Raw genomic sequence first — 17,758 nt, 5'->3', positions numbered from 1 at the left:
ATCACGGAACAAGATTTGCCTAGTGATGGAGCGGGTTACTCCCGGTTTGCGAACACGTTCCAACGAGCGTCGAAACCGATCGACATGATCCGCGACAGGCGACGGGCGTCGTCGATACGCGGAAAGAACGAGACGCCTATGCATGCCGACCGCTATGCAAATATGTTACAAATAGTACCGGGAACAGCGTATTTGAAATGCCAGCCGGTATCTGGGCTCGTGGATCGGTTTTGACTGAATACCTCATTAGAGCCGGGACACCGGTTCTTGGTAAAACGTCGTTAGGCGTATCCTACGGTTTAGTTGGCGAACACCGACCAACTTTCCCTTCCCACCCTTCAAATTCCGTCACGGATGTTTTTACCGTCCCCCCAACGCGTTTAAGGTAAGTAAATTACGCACGGCTGTCCGATCGCGTAATAAAAGAAAAAAAATAAAAAGGTAAAAAGGCACGCTGGTTTCGTTTCCTTATACACCATTATATCCGTGATAACGCCTCGTCATGTAATGAATTGGCGGAAGAATTTTCGTTCTTTCTCTCTTTCTTTCTTCCTTTCGTTTTTCTTTCTTCGAGGAAAGAAAGGAAGTTTTGTAGACGCTTGTTGATTTTAGGGGCTTTTTCCCTCTTCGTTTCGGTGGAAAAAATTGTAGTAATCGATAAAGTAAAGAAGAGGTTTGCTTGATTTAGAATTATTATCGATAATAATTAAAAACGTTGTTCCGTTTCGACAAAAATTTTCGATTGAAATTCATTTAAAGACACGTAAAGAAAATGGAATTAATAACAATTGTAAATCGCGCTCCGACGATTCGTTTCGTCCCGAATAGACAAAACTTCTCGTCTTGGACATTTCAAGAATATCCGCGTATCGCGGTTGAAAACACGTACAACTGTCGAAAGGAACGACACCCGTGAGACCTCGTACGCGAAACTCACTCAACAGGTGAATCGTGGTAGGAACACGGTGTAGCGAGCGCACAGCACGGCTTCACGGATTTCTATAGGCAGGTGCGCACGGTTGTACACACGGGTTGGTTGAAACACGGCTTCTGTCGGTCGAAAACGACGAAGGGGAAAATAGAGTCAACGAGATGCGGGCGAGATAAAGCGCGGAGAATGACTGACGTGGCCGGGCGAGATTACGTCCCGGCTTTAAAAGGACGACGCACCCTATCCGGTGCTTGGCTGCTCACCTATCGATTACGTGACACGGTCACGCTCGTGAACGTCGAATTTGAATACAAGCGAGAGACGCTTCAATGGATCCTCTCTTCTGAAATTATCCCTGCTTTCCCATTCGTTTTCCTTTTTATTCTATTATATATAAACTGGATGGGGACGTCGCGTCTTATTTAGCTCGAGTAGTTGTCAAAGGAATAATTTAATTCGGCTAAAGAGGATTTTAGTTAGAATTTTAGTTACGCGACCACTTAGTGGCGCTAGCGTAGCTGCTGCAAGGTTACGCGGAGAGAACTCGATCGATAAATCAAATTTTGTTTGGAAACGAGTTGCGAGAAGTTTTATTAAGCGTCGTCAAATTATACGTGCAAAAATGCAGATAGCGAGCCACGCCTAAATGTGGCGTCGCGAAAAACGCATCGATGCATGAACAGATAGATCGGAAGAACAATGCAAGAGCGTTACATTAAGATTATTACCACCCAGGCAATCGCAACTGAAATTAAATAACCCATCGATAATTACACGTATTAAGTTATTAAATAGCCTTGGCAACCCGGCATTACCGGTTTCTTAATTAAACCCGAGGCCTCCGTACACCGTCTACAAAAGCAAAGCAGACCATCGTTGAAGTTAATAAAACGTATTACTTATACTAATTAGCTTATCATTACTGGCAACCAGTGAATTATTCCAATCGATATTCTAATAGCGACCCTTCCTTCATTTGCGCAAATATCAAAAACGGTCCAATTCCATTCCGATGTAAAATAATTGAAACGATCCTTCGTGTAATAACTTTTAGGAAACGATATCCCTTCGACGTCACGTTTAACGGGATGTAAAAAAAAAAAGAAAGAAGAAATGGATAATCATTGAACCACGAATTGTCCTCCTTCGTCGTGGATGTCCATCCGTCTAAGATCGATCCAGGGATCCACCACCAGGATTCCACTCTATTTATTTTAACCGCGATATCGATGATCTTAAACCACAGTGAAGGATCATAGCGGTTCGATGCAATATGACCGGCCACGTTCAGGTTTCGCCTCGGCCATCAAGCGTTATCGGCACCAGCTTAACAAAATTGCCGTTGTAAGTATTTTCCAATCGATTTCACCGGTTCTAACGACTTAATGCCACCCTACGAGCAAGTACCAAGGTCTTTATTAATTATTGGTCGTGGCCAAGATATAACGTGGCCTGATCGCGGTTCGAACAACTCTGTCACGAGGTATCGGAGAGGAGATCAGTTTGCCGTTGATTCTCCCGCGGTAATTGGCGGGTAAATCATCCCCTTTGGTAAGTATTTTGGTAAGTAATCGGTGGAAAAGTTGTTTCTAATGACCACGTTGATAGATATAAACAGGCTGCGGCGGAGCATCAGTGGAGAATATTAATTTGTGATCGATTTTTAAATCCACCGCTTCTGAATTTCGTCCCGCTTTTCTTTTTACATTTTTTCGACTTTGTTAAAAAAAAAAAAAAAGGAAATCGAAGGAGCATCGAAGTTTCCATCCTTTAAGTTTATTTTAAAGACGAAGTTTTTTCACAGATTGCAAAATATAAATTCATCGTTAATTGCGTCGATCTATGGGGATAAATATTATATGGAGGAGAATCGGCATTTTTCGTCGAAGGGTGCGGTTGATCGTACGATTTTAACGAACCACGAAGACAATACCTTGGCTGGAACAATAAGATCGATACTGGTTTCGCGTGTCCGCGACCACGTTACATGAATTCTCTATACACAAACCCTCTTCTTTTTCTTCCGCGTATCGCCACTTGTTATCTCCTGTACATAGGTCCACCTCTTGCAGCCTCATCGTTCTCGACGTTGCACAATTGGCATACAATAGTGCGTATGGAATTAGAATCGAGGATATGCCGCTTTGTACTCGTTACGAATCGACTTACGAGTCCTTACGAGATCCATATTGATGTACCTTGTCCAGAACGATCGCCATCGTAACTTTTCCATGCCCCGCGCAGCATCAACAGTCGCAACAACTTCCTCTTCCTCGAAGTACATTCGAAACGAATTTTCCAAATGAAAAAATTCCAACAAATTTCATCTCTTCGTCCCAATTATTTAAAGCATTATCCGAATATGCGCGAAACACAGATCACACGGAAGGGATTGAAAAGGAGAAAAAAATTTGACTCTTCACGATTACGCTATCAAAATGTCACTTCGATACTTCCGACATTATCCACCCGTTGCGTCGCGCGCGTATTTTCAATTGTGACCAAACGAGACACGTAACCAGCAAATCTGATCACGACGCACGTAGGTAATGAATAACGAAAGGGTTAAAATCCTCTCTAAGCTCCGTCTTATTCATGTCATCTTAGCGAGCGTGTGCCGGCAGTATCGATGCGAGGGCATTGTTAAACGGGTCATCACAACCGGCAAGAACGTGCCCTTACCGTGCGTGATTCATGCATACGAACGCGACGTCTCGAATAGGCCAGATATTGGAAGGAGAGGGGGAAACGCGAATGTAACAAATAGCCTACACACCTCGAATCGCGCACGCGCGAAACTATTCATATATAGCTGCGATGCAGGAAGAGAGTCACTTTGCCACGGCAACAGTTGGTCGTGTGACCACCGTTACAAAGAGCCTCTCATAAATGAAATCCATCCGTGACGATGAATAAAATTGTAAAGATCGGTCGTACAAAAATCATTGGTCAAAGATATCGAGTTAAGATGTAAAAATGAACATAAAAATTGGTAAGCAAAAATCTTGCTTTATTTAAGTAGATTATATGTAGACGTTTTTATGTATTTATGAAGAGGATACGCTGGAATGCGAAAATATAAGGTAATAAATCTAAAATGATATAATATCTACTTTAGATATTATATATATCTTTTTTATGTGTTTTGTAGATTTTCCAACTCCTAGTTTATTTTATAAATACATAAACATCTCGATCTATTTAAAAAAGTAAGCGATTATCGTATATTTAAATATTTAAATATTATAATGAATCAATTTAACTTTCAATTTCCAACAAACGAAAATGGAAATAAAAAGCTGCGCAGACATATCGCTTCATTTGCTTAATTTTTTTTTCCTTTTTGAAGCGAATAAAAATAGAAACTTTTCAATAGTTGCGGATAATTGAATTCTCCGAGGCAAAGGTGCGAAAGTCGAAAGGTGGGCGAGTGCAAAACTGATTTCTTTTGGCGAGGCCAATTTTACAAGGCCAACCGACCCATATCTTCGCGTGTCGTTAAAACTAGTAGAGTTGGAAGAACTCGAACCGTACGATCAAAGACGACGATCGTTGCGAAGAATCTTTATAATCTATCCTAGCTGGAGGAGGCTAGCAGGAGGAGGATAAATTGTGCGCCGACGATGAATGGACGGTGATCGATGTCCAAGCACGGGTCATCCGCATGAAACGAAACGAAAAAGCGCGATGAATAAAGAAAAATCGGTATAAACGCGCGCGGTATTTATTTAGAAGAAATAAGGAAAGACGCGTCTTCAGGTTAAATCGAGAATTTAATTGTGTGTATGCGTGTTTTTAACTTTAATTTTTTTTTTTAGCAACAACTCCTTAATTCATTTACAAAAAGAATCTAAAGAGAGAATTAAGGCGTTGAATTAAGGAGAAATTTTTTTTTAAAGGAAATATCTTTGGAATTAACGTGAGTTTCTTTTTAATTTATCTTTCACTTCATTTTTAATTAGAACCTTGATGAGCTCGATGAATCTGATAGATAAATCTTCGAATGTACACACAAGCCACGATAATTTCCATTTCATCGTCGCTTATTGAATCGAAATCGCAATTCAAATTATATCCAAATTGTCGACAACGATAACTAATAGCTTATCCTCGCAAACCTGATCACATTTTATTCTCCTCGATATCTCCTTATAAAGGAAAAAAACAAAAGGATTGATCTTTGTCCGTGACCATAAGCAAGTTCGCCCTTTAATCCATCGATGGACGGTTTAATTGCTCCTCCTATGGGAGTGGTTCCTCCGAACGACCGTATATGGGAGCACGTCGCAAACACTCGACCGGCACACGTGCGCCGGTAAAGTATATTGATAGCCACGTTATCACGTGTGTACCATACGTATCGGTGGACAAAAGCAAGCAGAATCTCTCTCTCTTTCTCTCTTTCTCTCTCGCCGTTGAGAGAATGGACACGAATGGTGGGTTCCTAGAAGCCAGGACACGAACCAGCTGACATTAAACGGCTTGGCGCTAATGGAAAACCTTTACGCGTATCGAGCATGTACGCGCAAGTTTAGGGCTGTTTTTAATAAAGTCCGGTTTTAGAAGTCGAGCGGAAAATAAGCGGACGTGGGATTAATATTGTCGGGAGATTATAGGTTTGAGTGTATCCAATGTATAGCGCGGAACGAGATATACAAATACCGTTTAAAATCTTATTCAAATATGGCCGATCGAACGCGGATATTCGCGTAAAACGAGTCGATGAAGGAATAACAACACTGTGGAACGAGTTCAACGGACGAACGAAAATCCCTAACGAGGGGATCTCCTTCGAGATCGATGCACCGGCAATTAAATTCGATCCAGCCGAGAGTTTAGAAGATCCGGTTGGTTATGATAGTTTGCCGTTTTATCGGAATGGGATTAAATTTAACAAGCGGCGATTAAGATATCGGGGAGGTGAATTAAAGTATTTTAATTGGATTCCCGGCACACCTTTCTCAGCCACGTATTTCGTTGTTGCTTTCTTTTCGCGCGCAGCGACCTCTCGAAGGCTACTGGTTCCGTGATTCCATACTACTGTTCAGATAACGTTATGGCCTCGATATACGTTAAATCGAGATCCGGATCGAAAGAGTATCCGAAAGGGTTTGAGTAAGTTTGTCGAGTAGGATCGCTAATAGGAGCGATACGGTCCTCGAAATAAATTTCGAGGAGGGATGATAAGTGAAATTGAATGGAAGGTTTCGAGAATCTGGCTCGCTCGAGAAGGAATGCAGGATCTACAATGGAAATTGAGCGGCTCGGGGTATGGACGTGAAACGCACGGCTGATTTATGGAATTAGTGACGTCGGGTGTAATTAAGTGCCGTGAAAACGTGTATAAGTGAGACGTACATCAACGGTATACGGGAGTTAAGTTAATGAGACGTATGCATATATAAGCGAGGTAAATGGGGGGACACGTATTCAATCAACGTGCAACGTTAAATTGCGAACGAACGAGAAATGTTTGTTCAGTCAAAGTGATCCTGGTTAATTGGTAATTACGTTGGTTAGATTGAGCGATCGGTTATGATTAAGCTGTATATTATGCGCGGAATGCCATTTATAAAGGCTTCGAAATTGGGATCGAAAGTGAGATTGAAATATTATTGACGCGACATGAACAACAAAAATGAAGTGAGAAAGGTTTAAAAAAAATAAAGAGAGTCGCATCGAGATCTAGAATTGTGCGTGAAAACTTCTGTCAAACTTTCATCGTCGCTGACGAAAAATTAAAAAAAAAAGGACTAATTTGATTAAAATTTTACAAGAAGATAAAGAAACGTTGCATTCTTCGAACAATTCTTTTCCTTTCATCGTCAATTGGGAAAACGATTTTACCCCAAGTCCTTATAAAACCTAACAAAAGCGGCATCGCCGTTGAACTCGAAAGAAATGGCATCCTTTCACCATCGTCGGGAAACACGGGGATCCACTTTGCTCTCGAGAGCACGAGATCGAGGGCAAAAGCTTCTCTCGAGATGCATATACATCGATCGAATCGATCGATTGAATTATTCGCAACAGAGAATAATTTCTCGCGGAAGGACATTTGTACGAAGAGAAATTTCGGATAATTACGCGATACCAGGCGTGTGAAAGTCGCAAAGAACGATTTATACCACTTCTCATTCAGCTATACCCCCGAGTATACGAATTACGTCGCAAGCTCGGCATAAAAACGATAATTGAAGAATGTCCACGGCGCAAATCCATCATGTTCCGTTGAACAGTGGCTAATTACACGTTGCAATAAATCCAATTAAACCACACCTTGTTATCGGATCCCTTATCCGTGAACCGATCGACCCCCGTTCGCGCCAACAGGATTAACGATAACCAGAACCTCGATCATTTTACAAACGCTTTAAGGCGCGTTTCCTCGCCTCCCTTTTTCTTCCATTTTCAAATTACGAATGGATTAAGTCGCGTCAACTCTTGCACAGGTTGGAAATTTCGGATTTTTACTTTTTACGTGACAATCGTTCGTAAGATCGAGAGTGAAGAAATTCTCATTTGAGAACAAACTTTTCGAAATTACGCAATTTTTACGCAAATATTCCTCCAGCAGAAAACAAAACTCGAGTGGATATATCGGTGAATACATTTGAAAATAGAAGAGTTACATAAGTGGAAAGAAGATGGATGAATCGATATTTGGCTCAGACCCACTACTCAAAGGACTCGTGGGACTAGAAGAGAAAGCGCAAAGTAAGATTTGAAAGTAAAACTCTTTGGAATAATTCTCAATTTTTACGCAAACAGTCCACCCGGAAAACAAAACTCGAGTGAATACATTTGAAAATAGGACTCTCGAGAGTTGGTTCGAAATTACATAAGTGGAAAAAATATGGATGAATCGATATTTGGTCCGTGGGTACGCCACCATCCAAAGGACTGGCGGGTTAAGGGACTAGAAGAGAGAGTGCAAAGTAAGATTTGAAAGTAAAACTCTCCCGAGAATTCTTCAAGAGTCTTGCTCCACAATTTACTTGCACGCAAACGAGAGTGCCCCTGTGTATACCCACGTCCCCCTTGCGGAAAGTGATTGATCGAAAGATCCCGATCGATCTCTCGAGATCTACTTTTCGTTTCGAGATCGTGAATCTCAAACGATTAGCGGATTCGCCTTCTCCAAGATCGAATATTTCGAATAGAACAATCGATCGTTTTTCTTTCTTCATCGATCCTCTAATAATCGATAATAATCGAAACTGTTAAGGATGTTATGCTCCAATTTCGAAGAATAAGAGTTAATTTTTCCAGAGACGAGATTCGTAACGCGAATTGTTCTGAGAAACACATCGATCTTTAATCGATAAAAATATTTATTCTTAATATTTTTTTTTTACTTAATCATCTCCATCGTATCTGAAACGATAACCAAAGTCCAGTGTGCACGTTGCGAAGGAATAAAAGAGCAAGGAGCCGGTATATTTTTATTTTTTACTCGCATTTCTTGCGATTCAGTCGAGTGCAATCATCTCTCGAACCCCTTTTTTATCTTCGGTGAAACTTGCAACGAGCGAAACATATTAGAAAGTCGGAGTTTGCGAACTGCTAATCGCCTGTTTGTTAGCGGATTCTCGTTTCTTGTCCGCTGCTTCGTTTAAATTACGATTCGCAAGCAAGATGGAATTATGAATGGCACGAATGGCAAACAACACGTGAAAATATGGAGACTTCAAAAAAGAGATAGAAATCCTCAGAAATTGGGATGAATTAAACGTTTAATCCTAATTTTTACGACTGTTACTTACTCGGATTAATAAGGTTCAGTAATATGACAGATATAAATATAGATAGATTCTTTTTCTTTCTAAAATACTTTCTTATTTTACCAACGCGTTGAACCCATCAGAGATTAATTCGCCAGCCATTTTGTCCGAGCCAGCTTTCGCCTGTTTCACAGCTGGACAGCTCGGTTTCTCAAAGGTCAGGATGAAAAATGCATGCATCGAGCTCATCTCCCAACCCAACACTCCTTGATTTCTTTTTCCAATTTCCTTTAATTAATCCCTCTCATAGAGAAGTTTCAAGTATCAAGAAGTTTCAAGTTCCTTCGAATTTCCCTTTTTTTTCGAAAAAGTTTCATACGAATCCCAAGAAGAAGAGATCGTTGGTCCGAATTCATATCAGACGCCTGTCGGAGAAACAAAAGGAGAAATTATTCAAATATTGCACAAAGAAAGTAAGACTCGAAGGCAAGACCGCGAATTAAGCATAGCCGAAACAGCAGAGTTTCTCCGCCGCCAATTAATCGAAGACAAATGCCTGTGTTTAAGCAACTGGGAACGGAATCCGTTAACGATCACTCGGCCCTCGTTCTTACGGTGTTTCCAGGTTGCAGGGGAAAAAGCAAGCAGCGAAAATACGCGATGAATACTGGCTTTCGAGCAGCTTTTTACGCGTTTATCCCTGGATGGAGGGCTGCGTTACGATTAGCGGATTATATTAACGGCTGAAAGTTTCCACTCCACGCAGCGGCCAAGGATTAAGTTGTTATCGTCTCGCGATTATTGAAGAGTGGAATATGGACGATGAAACGATCGAAGAATCGAAGATTAAACCTGATGTATGCGACTTTAATTTGGTTCCAATTGCGAGATGATTTTTGCGTTTCGATTTTTCTTTTCTCCATTTTGAATCCTTCCATTCGAAGACTTGATCGATCGATAATGTATCGCTCCAAAGTTTCGTTTACTCGTCTCTCTTAATCGATTCGTTGTCCAACAATCTAAGCCTAAACAGAGCACAATCGAATAATAGTCTGCTTCTTAAAGATAATATATATACGCGACGAAATTACGAAATAACGAGGAGGAAAAATAAATAACAAGTTTCTCCTTTTTATTTCTCGATCGATCAAACCTTATCGCGATGAACTACACGCAAGAAGAAGGCCAGTTAAAATCGTGCTCGTTTAAAATGATGAATGGAAATCGTAGACGATGATCCGACCGAGCGGGCATCCTTAAACCAGCTGCTAGAAAAACCTTCCAAGGACGTTTTGCTGGATTATTTCGTCGAGATATCTGATCGAAGTGAAACGAGCCTCCCGAGGGAGAAGGAGCGAAACAAGGGGAAAGAGAATCACGATCCCTAGTTTCGTAACGAATTTCTTAGCTTTTATTATACATTACACGCAAATATCGAGTTTTCTTCAATGCGTTCTCCTCTTAGAATCAAAAGTTAAAATGGATGTATTTATTTAACAGTTTCCCTGTTTCTAAAAACTGTAGAAAAAAAGTCAATTCGATTTGGTTTGGAATATCGATAATTCTGACGTATTATTTATCGAAAATACCACTTTTGCAAGGTGTGCATATATATATCAACGTTTTTAATAAATTTAGAGAGTAAAGTTGCAACGTAACGCAATTCTTAACAATTCTTTTATTGGTCATCAAAAGTAGCATATTAAAATGCATAATTTGAGCTACCGCTTTATCTTTATAATTTAACAACGATAAAAACCTCTGGCAGACTATAAACCATCGGACAAACCGCAGCAATAAACACCGCCTTCCATTATAAACCGTATATCCTCTTATACACAACAGATCCACCGTACATATATTAGAATTACATTATACACTAAATATATACGTGAATACTTATACGAGGAATACCATTCTAATGTTATTCCGTTGAATTGTAGGCCGTGCGTGTCTCTCGTGAGAAATTCTTCGTTTGAAAATTAAGACATTTAATTTCTCGAGTGAATTTCATTACGGTAAGAGGAACGTTAGAAGGAATATATTCTCTCCTGAATCGACGAGTGTTTAAAAAAAAATTAGCAAAATCGTGGCTGGACTCGAGTGGGCAATCGGGGACGCGCGAGAAGTGCGTAAATTTACATGAGGAGGTGTAGCCGGGGGGAAGGTATAACGGGGCGGGCATCATAGGTACAAGGTGCAAGGCCCTTGGTGTACAAGGTGTACAAAGCGGTTGGTTAAAAGGGAACACGGCCCGAGTATTGTACGAGTGGCTCTTTAGCCAACAGCCTCGTTCCGCGATAATATATTGCGTGCAACGCCGGTTTATCTCCTTCTTCTTCCCCGCTTCCAAACATTAAGATATATTTTATCGTCGCTGATGCAGTTTCTAGAAAACAAGCCGTATTATCGCGATTTCTCTGGAAACTCTCCTTCTCGAATCGTGGAAATAGAAAGGGAATCGAGAAAAATCGGGCGAAAATATTGCATCACCCGAGTTATTTGTTATTACGATTTTCTCCAGAATTTTTGGATTAAGATTGAGGCTAGGATTTAAAAAAGAATGTGAGATATTGCGTTTCATTTATATTGGAAGAAAACTTCCTTGATTCTCGAGAACCCAATTCCCTTAAGCCATCGAAACAGATTATTCAAGAAACCTCAACTTCCTGTCTCTTCTAAAGAGTATAAGCGGTAAAAAAGAAAAAATACGAGATCGATAGGAGATAGATAAATACAAAATGCTCTCTGCTTTGCCTGTATTACTACTTTCAATCGCAAAAATTACCGCGTTAGCCAGACCGTTGCTCACGTTACATCATCGTTATCCCTCAACAGTCATTGAACATCCTAATGCGAGCTGGTTGCAGTCGAGCGATCATTAACAGTTTTTCTAACGGTACGATACATTATGGAACGCTCCATAGATTTTTCAAATTCTAACGATCCAGGGCCCATGGTAGCCGAGCACAATAACCACTTCCTCGGTACGCCACGCTTCCTTCTCTTCTATTTATTCCGCGCGCAACGAGATCCTTGTAACAATGGCTGCCACGAATGGGTGACCAGCAAACAACCCTCCCCTTCCTTCCCTCGCGACCAATTACGCGAATAACGAGAGTAAATCGCGTTGTGCAATCGCCCAGAGTTTAACGAATTTAACCTCTTTGGAACGATGTCTTTAGTACGCGAACAGGTTATTTTATAATAAAGGAATCCCTCGAGAAATGATGGTATCGTCATTTCGACCAAAGGATACTTACGTTATAAAAAGTATTCGAAAGTATTTTTATAAATAAGATAGAAAAGAATTTTAATTTTGTATAATTTCGTGATCTATCATAGGGAGATAATAATTAGATAGTATTCTTGTAGAAATTTTATTGCGATCTATCATCGGTGATAATAATTGGAGAGTAATATATTTGATAAACTGTTAGAGAGTAAATCGAAAATACCAATTATGGGAATGTAAAAGCGGGGGAATAATATCAGTAACAACTACAAGTTTATTAATTCGGAAATTGAAATCGAATGAAAATAAGGATCGCGCGCGAGTCCAGCGAAAGTCTAAATAGGCGTAATTACGCATCGTTGGTAAATTATAGTCTATACCTCGTATCCGCGAGTACTCCACTTCCTCTTCTGCAGAAAGGAAGCAAAAAACTGCTAGCTAGTGTCACTCGTGAGTACGCAACTGTAATTACAAAAGAACTACGGCAATAAAATCGAAACGACTGACATTTCAAAAAAGAAAATTAATAACGAGTTGCATCTCGATTAGCATTTCGAAAGTCTGATATTACGTTCTTCGAATAATCGTGCACGGATGGAATGTACACGGCGAATAAAACATTTACATTTGATCGAAAGTTCCACAAGTTCGAACTCGAAAGGATATTGAAAGGAAAGAATTATCATCCAAAATTCAAAAGCATCTCCAAACCCTGCCTTCGGCTCCAACTCTACTCGTAAAGCCCGATCAAATCTCGTACCCCATCTCGTAAACAATTTCCAATTAAAATTTCCCGCCACACGTATCCCCGCCTCTTTCCGCGAAATTTCCATATTGCGCTCGTGCGCGCATAATAAATATCGTCCACGACGTCGGCACCTCCACACCTTCACCTCCGTACAACGTCGCGGAAGCGCCCGTCCGAGAGACAAACTGGATAAGAGCGCGCGATTAATGCATCGGTCGTGGAATTCATAAGCACTCAGGAATTTCGCCGTGTTTTACGTGGATACCCGGCCGCGATAAATCCACGATAATTTGCTATGCGTTGACAGGATGGTAATTGAATCGATTCCATCGAAATCGAAGGGAAACTTTATAAAACTTTTCTCCTGCTCGTGAATTTCCATTCCTTCGAGGGTGAACAATTGCTCTTAGAGATCATTCCTACGATGGATTTTACGAGACTTAATTGCAATAAAATTTCTCTCCGCTAATGAGATCAAATCATGGAGGATGGTAGGACAAGGATGTTTTATAGGAATAGTTTCAGTTGCAGACTTACTTGTAATTGCAATACGATTCTTTTAGACTGGTAAGGTGAAGAGTAAGTAAGGTCGCAGAGGATGGCATAGAGTAGCAAGGACATTATTACTTCGCACTTTATTTCCAATTACTGCGATCATTTTCTTCATCCTACTTACGATCTTCCTTAAAACGTAGCTTTATTATTTCACGAATAACCGGTCGCAATATAATTTTCCTCGAGATAGAATCTTTTCTACGAGCGAATGGTCGATTCGCCGTGTTCTGGCTTTGGTACGACATCGGTTCACGGATGGAAGAAAAACTCGTCTAACGTCTGGTCTTGCAAGATTTTCAAAGAAAACCGTGCATCTCGTCCATCCGCTGGACGGAGAAACGGATCCTTCGTTTTCTGGATGCGGTTGCACGACACGCGTTACGGAAACACCATAGTCTAATAAAACTGTAGGGGGTTGTCCGGGGAACGAGGTTTACACGATGCGTGATCGGAATCACGTCCGCTCTTACCATCCCTCGAGGCGTTTCGTTTTTGATCCACCGGTTTAAATGGACGAGAGATGTATTGCGATGGGATTCGAAACGGAAACGAACGAGTCGTTTATAGAGGACTCGGGGAGTAATTATATTTCCGAGTCTAGAGTTATTTTTTGGGATACCGAAGCAGCCTGTTTTAATGGAAATCTACGGCTCGTTGATCAATAAGAAAATTTTCTGCGGATTCGAAGACGATTTCTATCTTTCGAATAAATTCTAGAAATAATTATATTTTTCAGACGAAGAATTGGTTACAGATTTTTGATCGATTATTCGTTAGAATTTACGATCAATCGTTAATTAAAATGGAATTAATTTGCCAAGTATCGCGATTCATTTTCTGTGTTTTTTACGCGTAAGAATATATATTTCATACATTACCCATTAATCGAGTCTAAATCACTGACTTCATAGTCGGACGAATAAACTATTATGGGATCCATTAACATCCACAATCTTCCAGCATCATCCTAATTACCGATTAGTAAATCACCGTACTCGACGATTACGTGCAATTGTAACAATATCGGAACGAATCGTTCATTTCGATCGTGTAATAAATTACATAATGCGAAGAATCAATCAAAGTCAGAGCATAATTAGTGACCGTGAGTCCCTAATTGGCAATAACAATCAGTATCGTGTTCGATATAACGATCAACCAACTGTCGGGAAACGAATCACGTCATATTCTCTTTCTCTACGATTTATAACGCTCTAAGTTTTCTGCGAGATACTTTTTCTCTTTCAAGATACTATTATAAAATCTCTTTTGAAATGATTAAATAATCAAACAATTAAACTTTTAATAATTTTAATCTATAATATTCATCTAGAAATATCGAAATAATCGATCACGTATGTTTTCAAAAACAATGGATCGTTAAAAACAAAATTCCAAATTCAAGATGCTCAAATTCCCATCTCAGCATGTGAAAGACTCTGAGCCACGCAATCTCCATGATTGACCGTAACTTCTCGATCACGAAGGGGGATTGAAAAAACGAAGCCAGGCTTTAAAGCGTTACCGAAGGTCGGTATATTCATTCTTCCCGTGTTTCTTCGTCTCGACGCTCATTAGGAACTGTCAGTACTTTCGCGCCGATCGCATTCTCGATCGACCGGCTTCTCTCTTCTCTTGCGAGAACCGCTCCTTGTATCTTTACGTCGTGCACAACAATTATACTGCCTTTCTATCATGGATTCTCGCGCTTTCCGCCAAGTTTGTAGGGACGATCAGGATACTCTCGACAAGAACGTCGTCGAATATGTTTATTCCACGTTCGAACGGTCGTGACTCACGCTGTTTACTCATTTCGAAGAAATATCGCGGAGTAATTGTAATTTAACGAACCGATCACGGCGGTTCACCGGTGTCGACTAAAGGATTCATTAACTCGCCGCTGCGGCGCTTCTGTTCCCCCGATACGAAACTGGAATTTTATTACGATGGCGCTTGGTATTCCAGCTCTCTTTTTTTACATTTTTTTTTTTTGAAGATAGTAATCTTTCACGTTAATCCCGCGTATATTATTTACATTAATTTTCCGTGTATTATATTTAAACGTATAAAGTAATGATATCGGATTAATTGAGCTAATTGATTGTTGATATTATTAAGATTATGTTTGTTGATCGATAAGGGATCGAAACTGGAATTTCAAGTATATTTTTCTTTATGTTTTATGAATATTCATTTTTCAAATTGATATCATTAATTGTTTGACTAACCTTGATGAAGTATAAAATATGTTCTTTGTACAAGGATTTTTTAAGAAAGACCGAAAACAGATAGCTCGAGTAAAACTTTAAATGTTTTCTAATGGATAAACACGAAAATACCTGATCCAAGAGATATACATCAGATTTTGAATGTTTTCTGAGTGCTTTATAATCTTTGATTACAGATAATCTTTATTTAAAAAAAAAAAAGATATTTCTAAAAGATCCAATCGCAAAGTGAAAATCATCCTCAAGAAACTAAATTGCGAATAGCCTTCGAAAATAATTTATTACGATAACGAAACATCAAATGCAGACAAAAAAGTTAAAATATCGAAACACTAAATCTTCAAAGGCCTTAAATATAAAATCAATCGATTTTTATAAACGATAAATCATGCGTTCAATCTGAAACGAACGCGGAGTGGAGAAAATGAGCGTACAAGATTCCGCGATGTTTTGATCTCGGTTGTACATGTTTATTTATGCAAACCCACCGGTTATTAAGTTTAATGCCACGCCGATCGTCGAGCTCGTATTATCGTAATACGCGACGATTAACGGCACAGGAACTGCGGCGAGGAAACTCACGCTGTTTTATACACCCTTAATTGTGCTGGAAGCATGTACGAGGCACACATACGCGAATATGTGGTATCAAACAACTGTATCAACCGATATGCATAACGTTATATCGTCGATAAAAAAATAAATCAATTTTTCCACGAATCAATAAGTCTATATATATACATATATAATGTAATAAAATAAATGTAATTTTATCTCAAAATGTATTCCATAACGTTCTCCTTTTTTCATAGAAGATGTGACAAAATTTGTAAACTCACGGTGGAAATCCATCTATTAAATTATAAGTTCCGACGGAGTAAAAGTTTTCAAGGATTTTACGAAGCGCTTAATCATAGTAATTAATCCTTCGGGTTATCGGCAAAAAAGAATACGAATTCCGTTTAATAAGAGGTATTTTAAATTACAGTAATCACGCATTTAAAACTTGGCGTTGAAAAGACAAGATGAGCCGCAAACTTGTTCGTAATTTCGACTCGATACTGATTTCGAAACTGATTTCTATTTAGATGTTGTCTAACAAAATCGAAAAATGAAAATTGACTCTCCGCAACACGTAGATACCAGATACTATATTTTTCCAATTTTAAAGTCACCATAAAGTAAAGATCGTGTATAATAATCGAGGAACATCGTCGATTTCTCTCTTCTCCTCCGGAAATCACCGGTATCATCCCTCTCCCCGACTATTTCTCCCAGACCACGCGACTTATTTTAAAAAAATCACCGATCACCAGTTCTCAGTTACTCCGTCATTATCCCCGATTTTCCTTATACCGTTGCTAACCGTTTATCCGTTTTCAAAAAATAAAGAATCGTAGCCTCGCATCAACGTAATACGCGACAATTAAACGATATAACGACATATAACACGAGACAAGGCATGATCCATCGTTTCGTCTTTCCAAAGGGAAGAATAATCCTCGTCGATTGGATCATTCTATTTTTATTCTTCGAACAGAAACGACGAAGAAACGAAGAAGAAGTTTTCATAGAGGCCAAGAATCTCTCGAGAAAGACAAAAGAAATCATGATAGATGATAGAAACAATAGAGTCTCGTTATTTATTGAATCGTTCCATGCTGCTTCTACGCTGCTTGGGTGGTTCGATATGAATGTAAAAAAAATGATTTTGACAGGAACGAATATTTCGAGCTTTTGAATTCGACGTTGGAGAGGAGGAATCGCTTCTCCATTGTACCAACGAATTACATCGGCCGAGCAGAAAGGAAAGATTCGCGTATTCGGGGGCCATAAGCTGAAAGGGAACGAGGATGTGGTAATTATGCATACGATCTTCGAAACGATTCATGCGTGCAACGGATCGAGCCATCCTCTTCTTTCTTTTTCCCTTACCGCTCTTCTTCCCCTCGCTGTCGTTTATTTTTCACGTCGCGCACGTCGTTATTATCTCGTCCCGCTCGAAACCATCCCTACGACACCCATCCTTTCTCGCTTGGCCGACGAAAATTCTTGGATTCGTTCGAGGCGTTCCTTAAAAGATTTCTAAGATTTCTTCAATTCATTCGTATCGGTCGTATTTTGACTTTTCTTTGAAAATTGGCAAAGATCCTTCTCTATTCCTGGATTAATTTTTTCGCTTAGAAAAAATTTATTTTATGCAAATCGTGTTAAGCTCGAATGAGTCGATAAAATCTCGTTTCCAAAGAATGGCAAATTCATCTTTTCTAACAAAATTTCATCACAATTTTCGCAATCATGGAGAAGCATCTTTCCCTTTCTTTTCAGATCCCTTCC

The 17,758-nt window shown here is 39.7% G+C and overlaps 1 protein-coding gene across 7 annotated transcripts in view; it reads right to left on the bottom strand.

Moving 5' to 3' along the window:
* Positions 1 to 17,758, bottom strand: part of LOC107998986 (ankyrin repeat domain-containing protein 6) — a 109,665-nt gene that overhangs the window by 82,951 nt on the left and 8,956 nt on the right. Inside the window, exon 1 of one of the 7 annotated variants that reach the window (XM_062083052.1) lies at positions 14,072 to 15,146. The exons of 4 other annotated variants lie outside the window; for them this stretch is intronic. In XM_062083052.1, the coding sequence (XP_061939036.1) occupies positions 14,072 to 14,139 (68 nt within the window). In that variant the 5' untranslated portion in view covers positions 14,140 to 15,146. Of the gene's footprint in view, positions 1 to 937; positions 1,333 to 14,071; positions 15,147 to 17,758 lie in introns of those variants that run through there. 2 more of the 7 variants (XM_017058595.3, XM_062083056.1) reach the window with 2 other exon arrangements.

This window comes from Apis cerana, linkage group LG12 (assembly GCF_029169275.1).
Source record: "Apis cerana isolate GH-2021 linkage group LG12, AcerK_1.0, whole genome shotgun sequence".
Classification (NCBI taxonomy): Eukaryota; Metazoa; Arthropoda; class Insecta; order Hymenoptera; family Apidae; genus Apis; species Apis cerana.
This window is presented reverse-complemented; position numbering and strand designations above follow the sequence as displayed.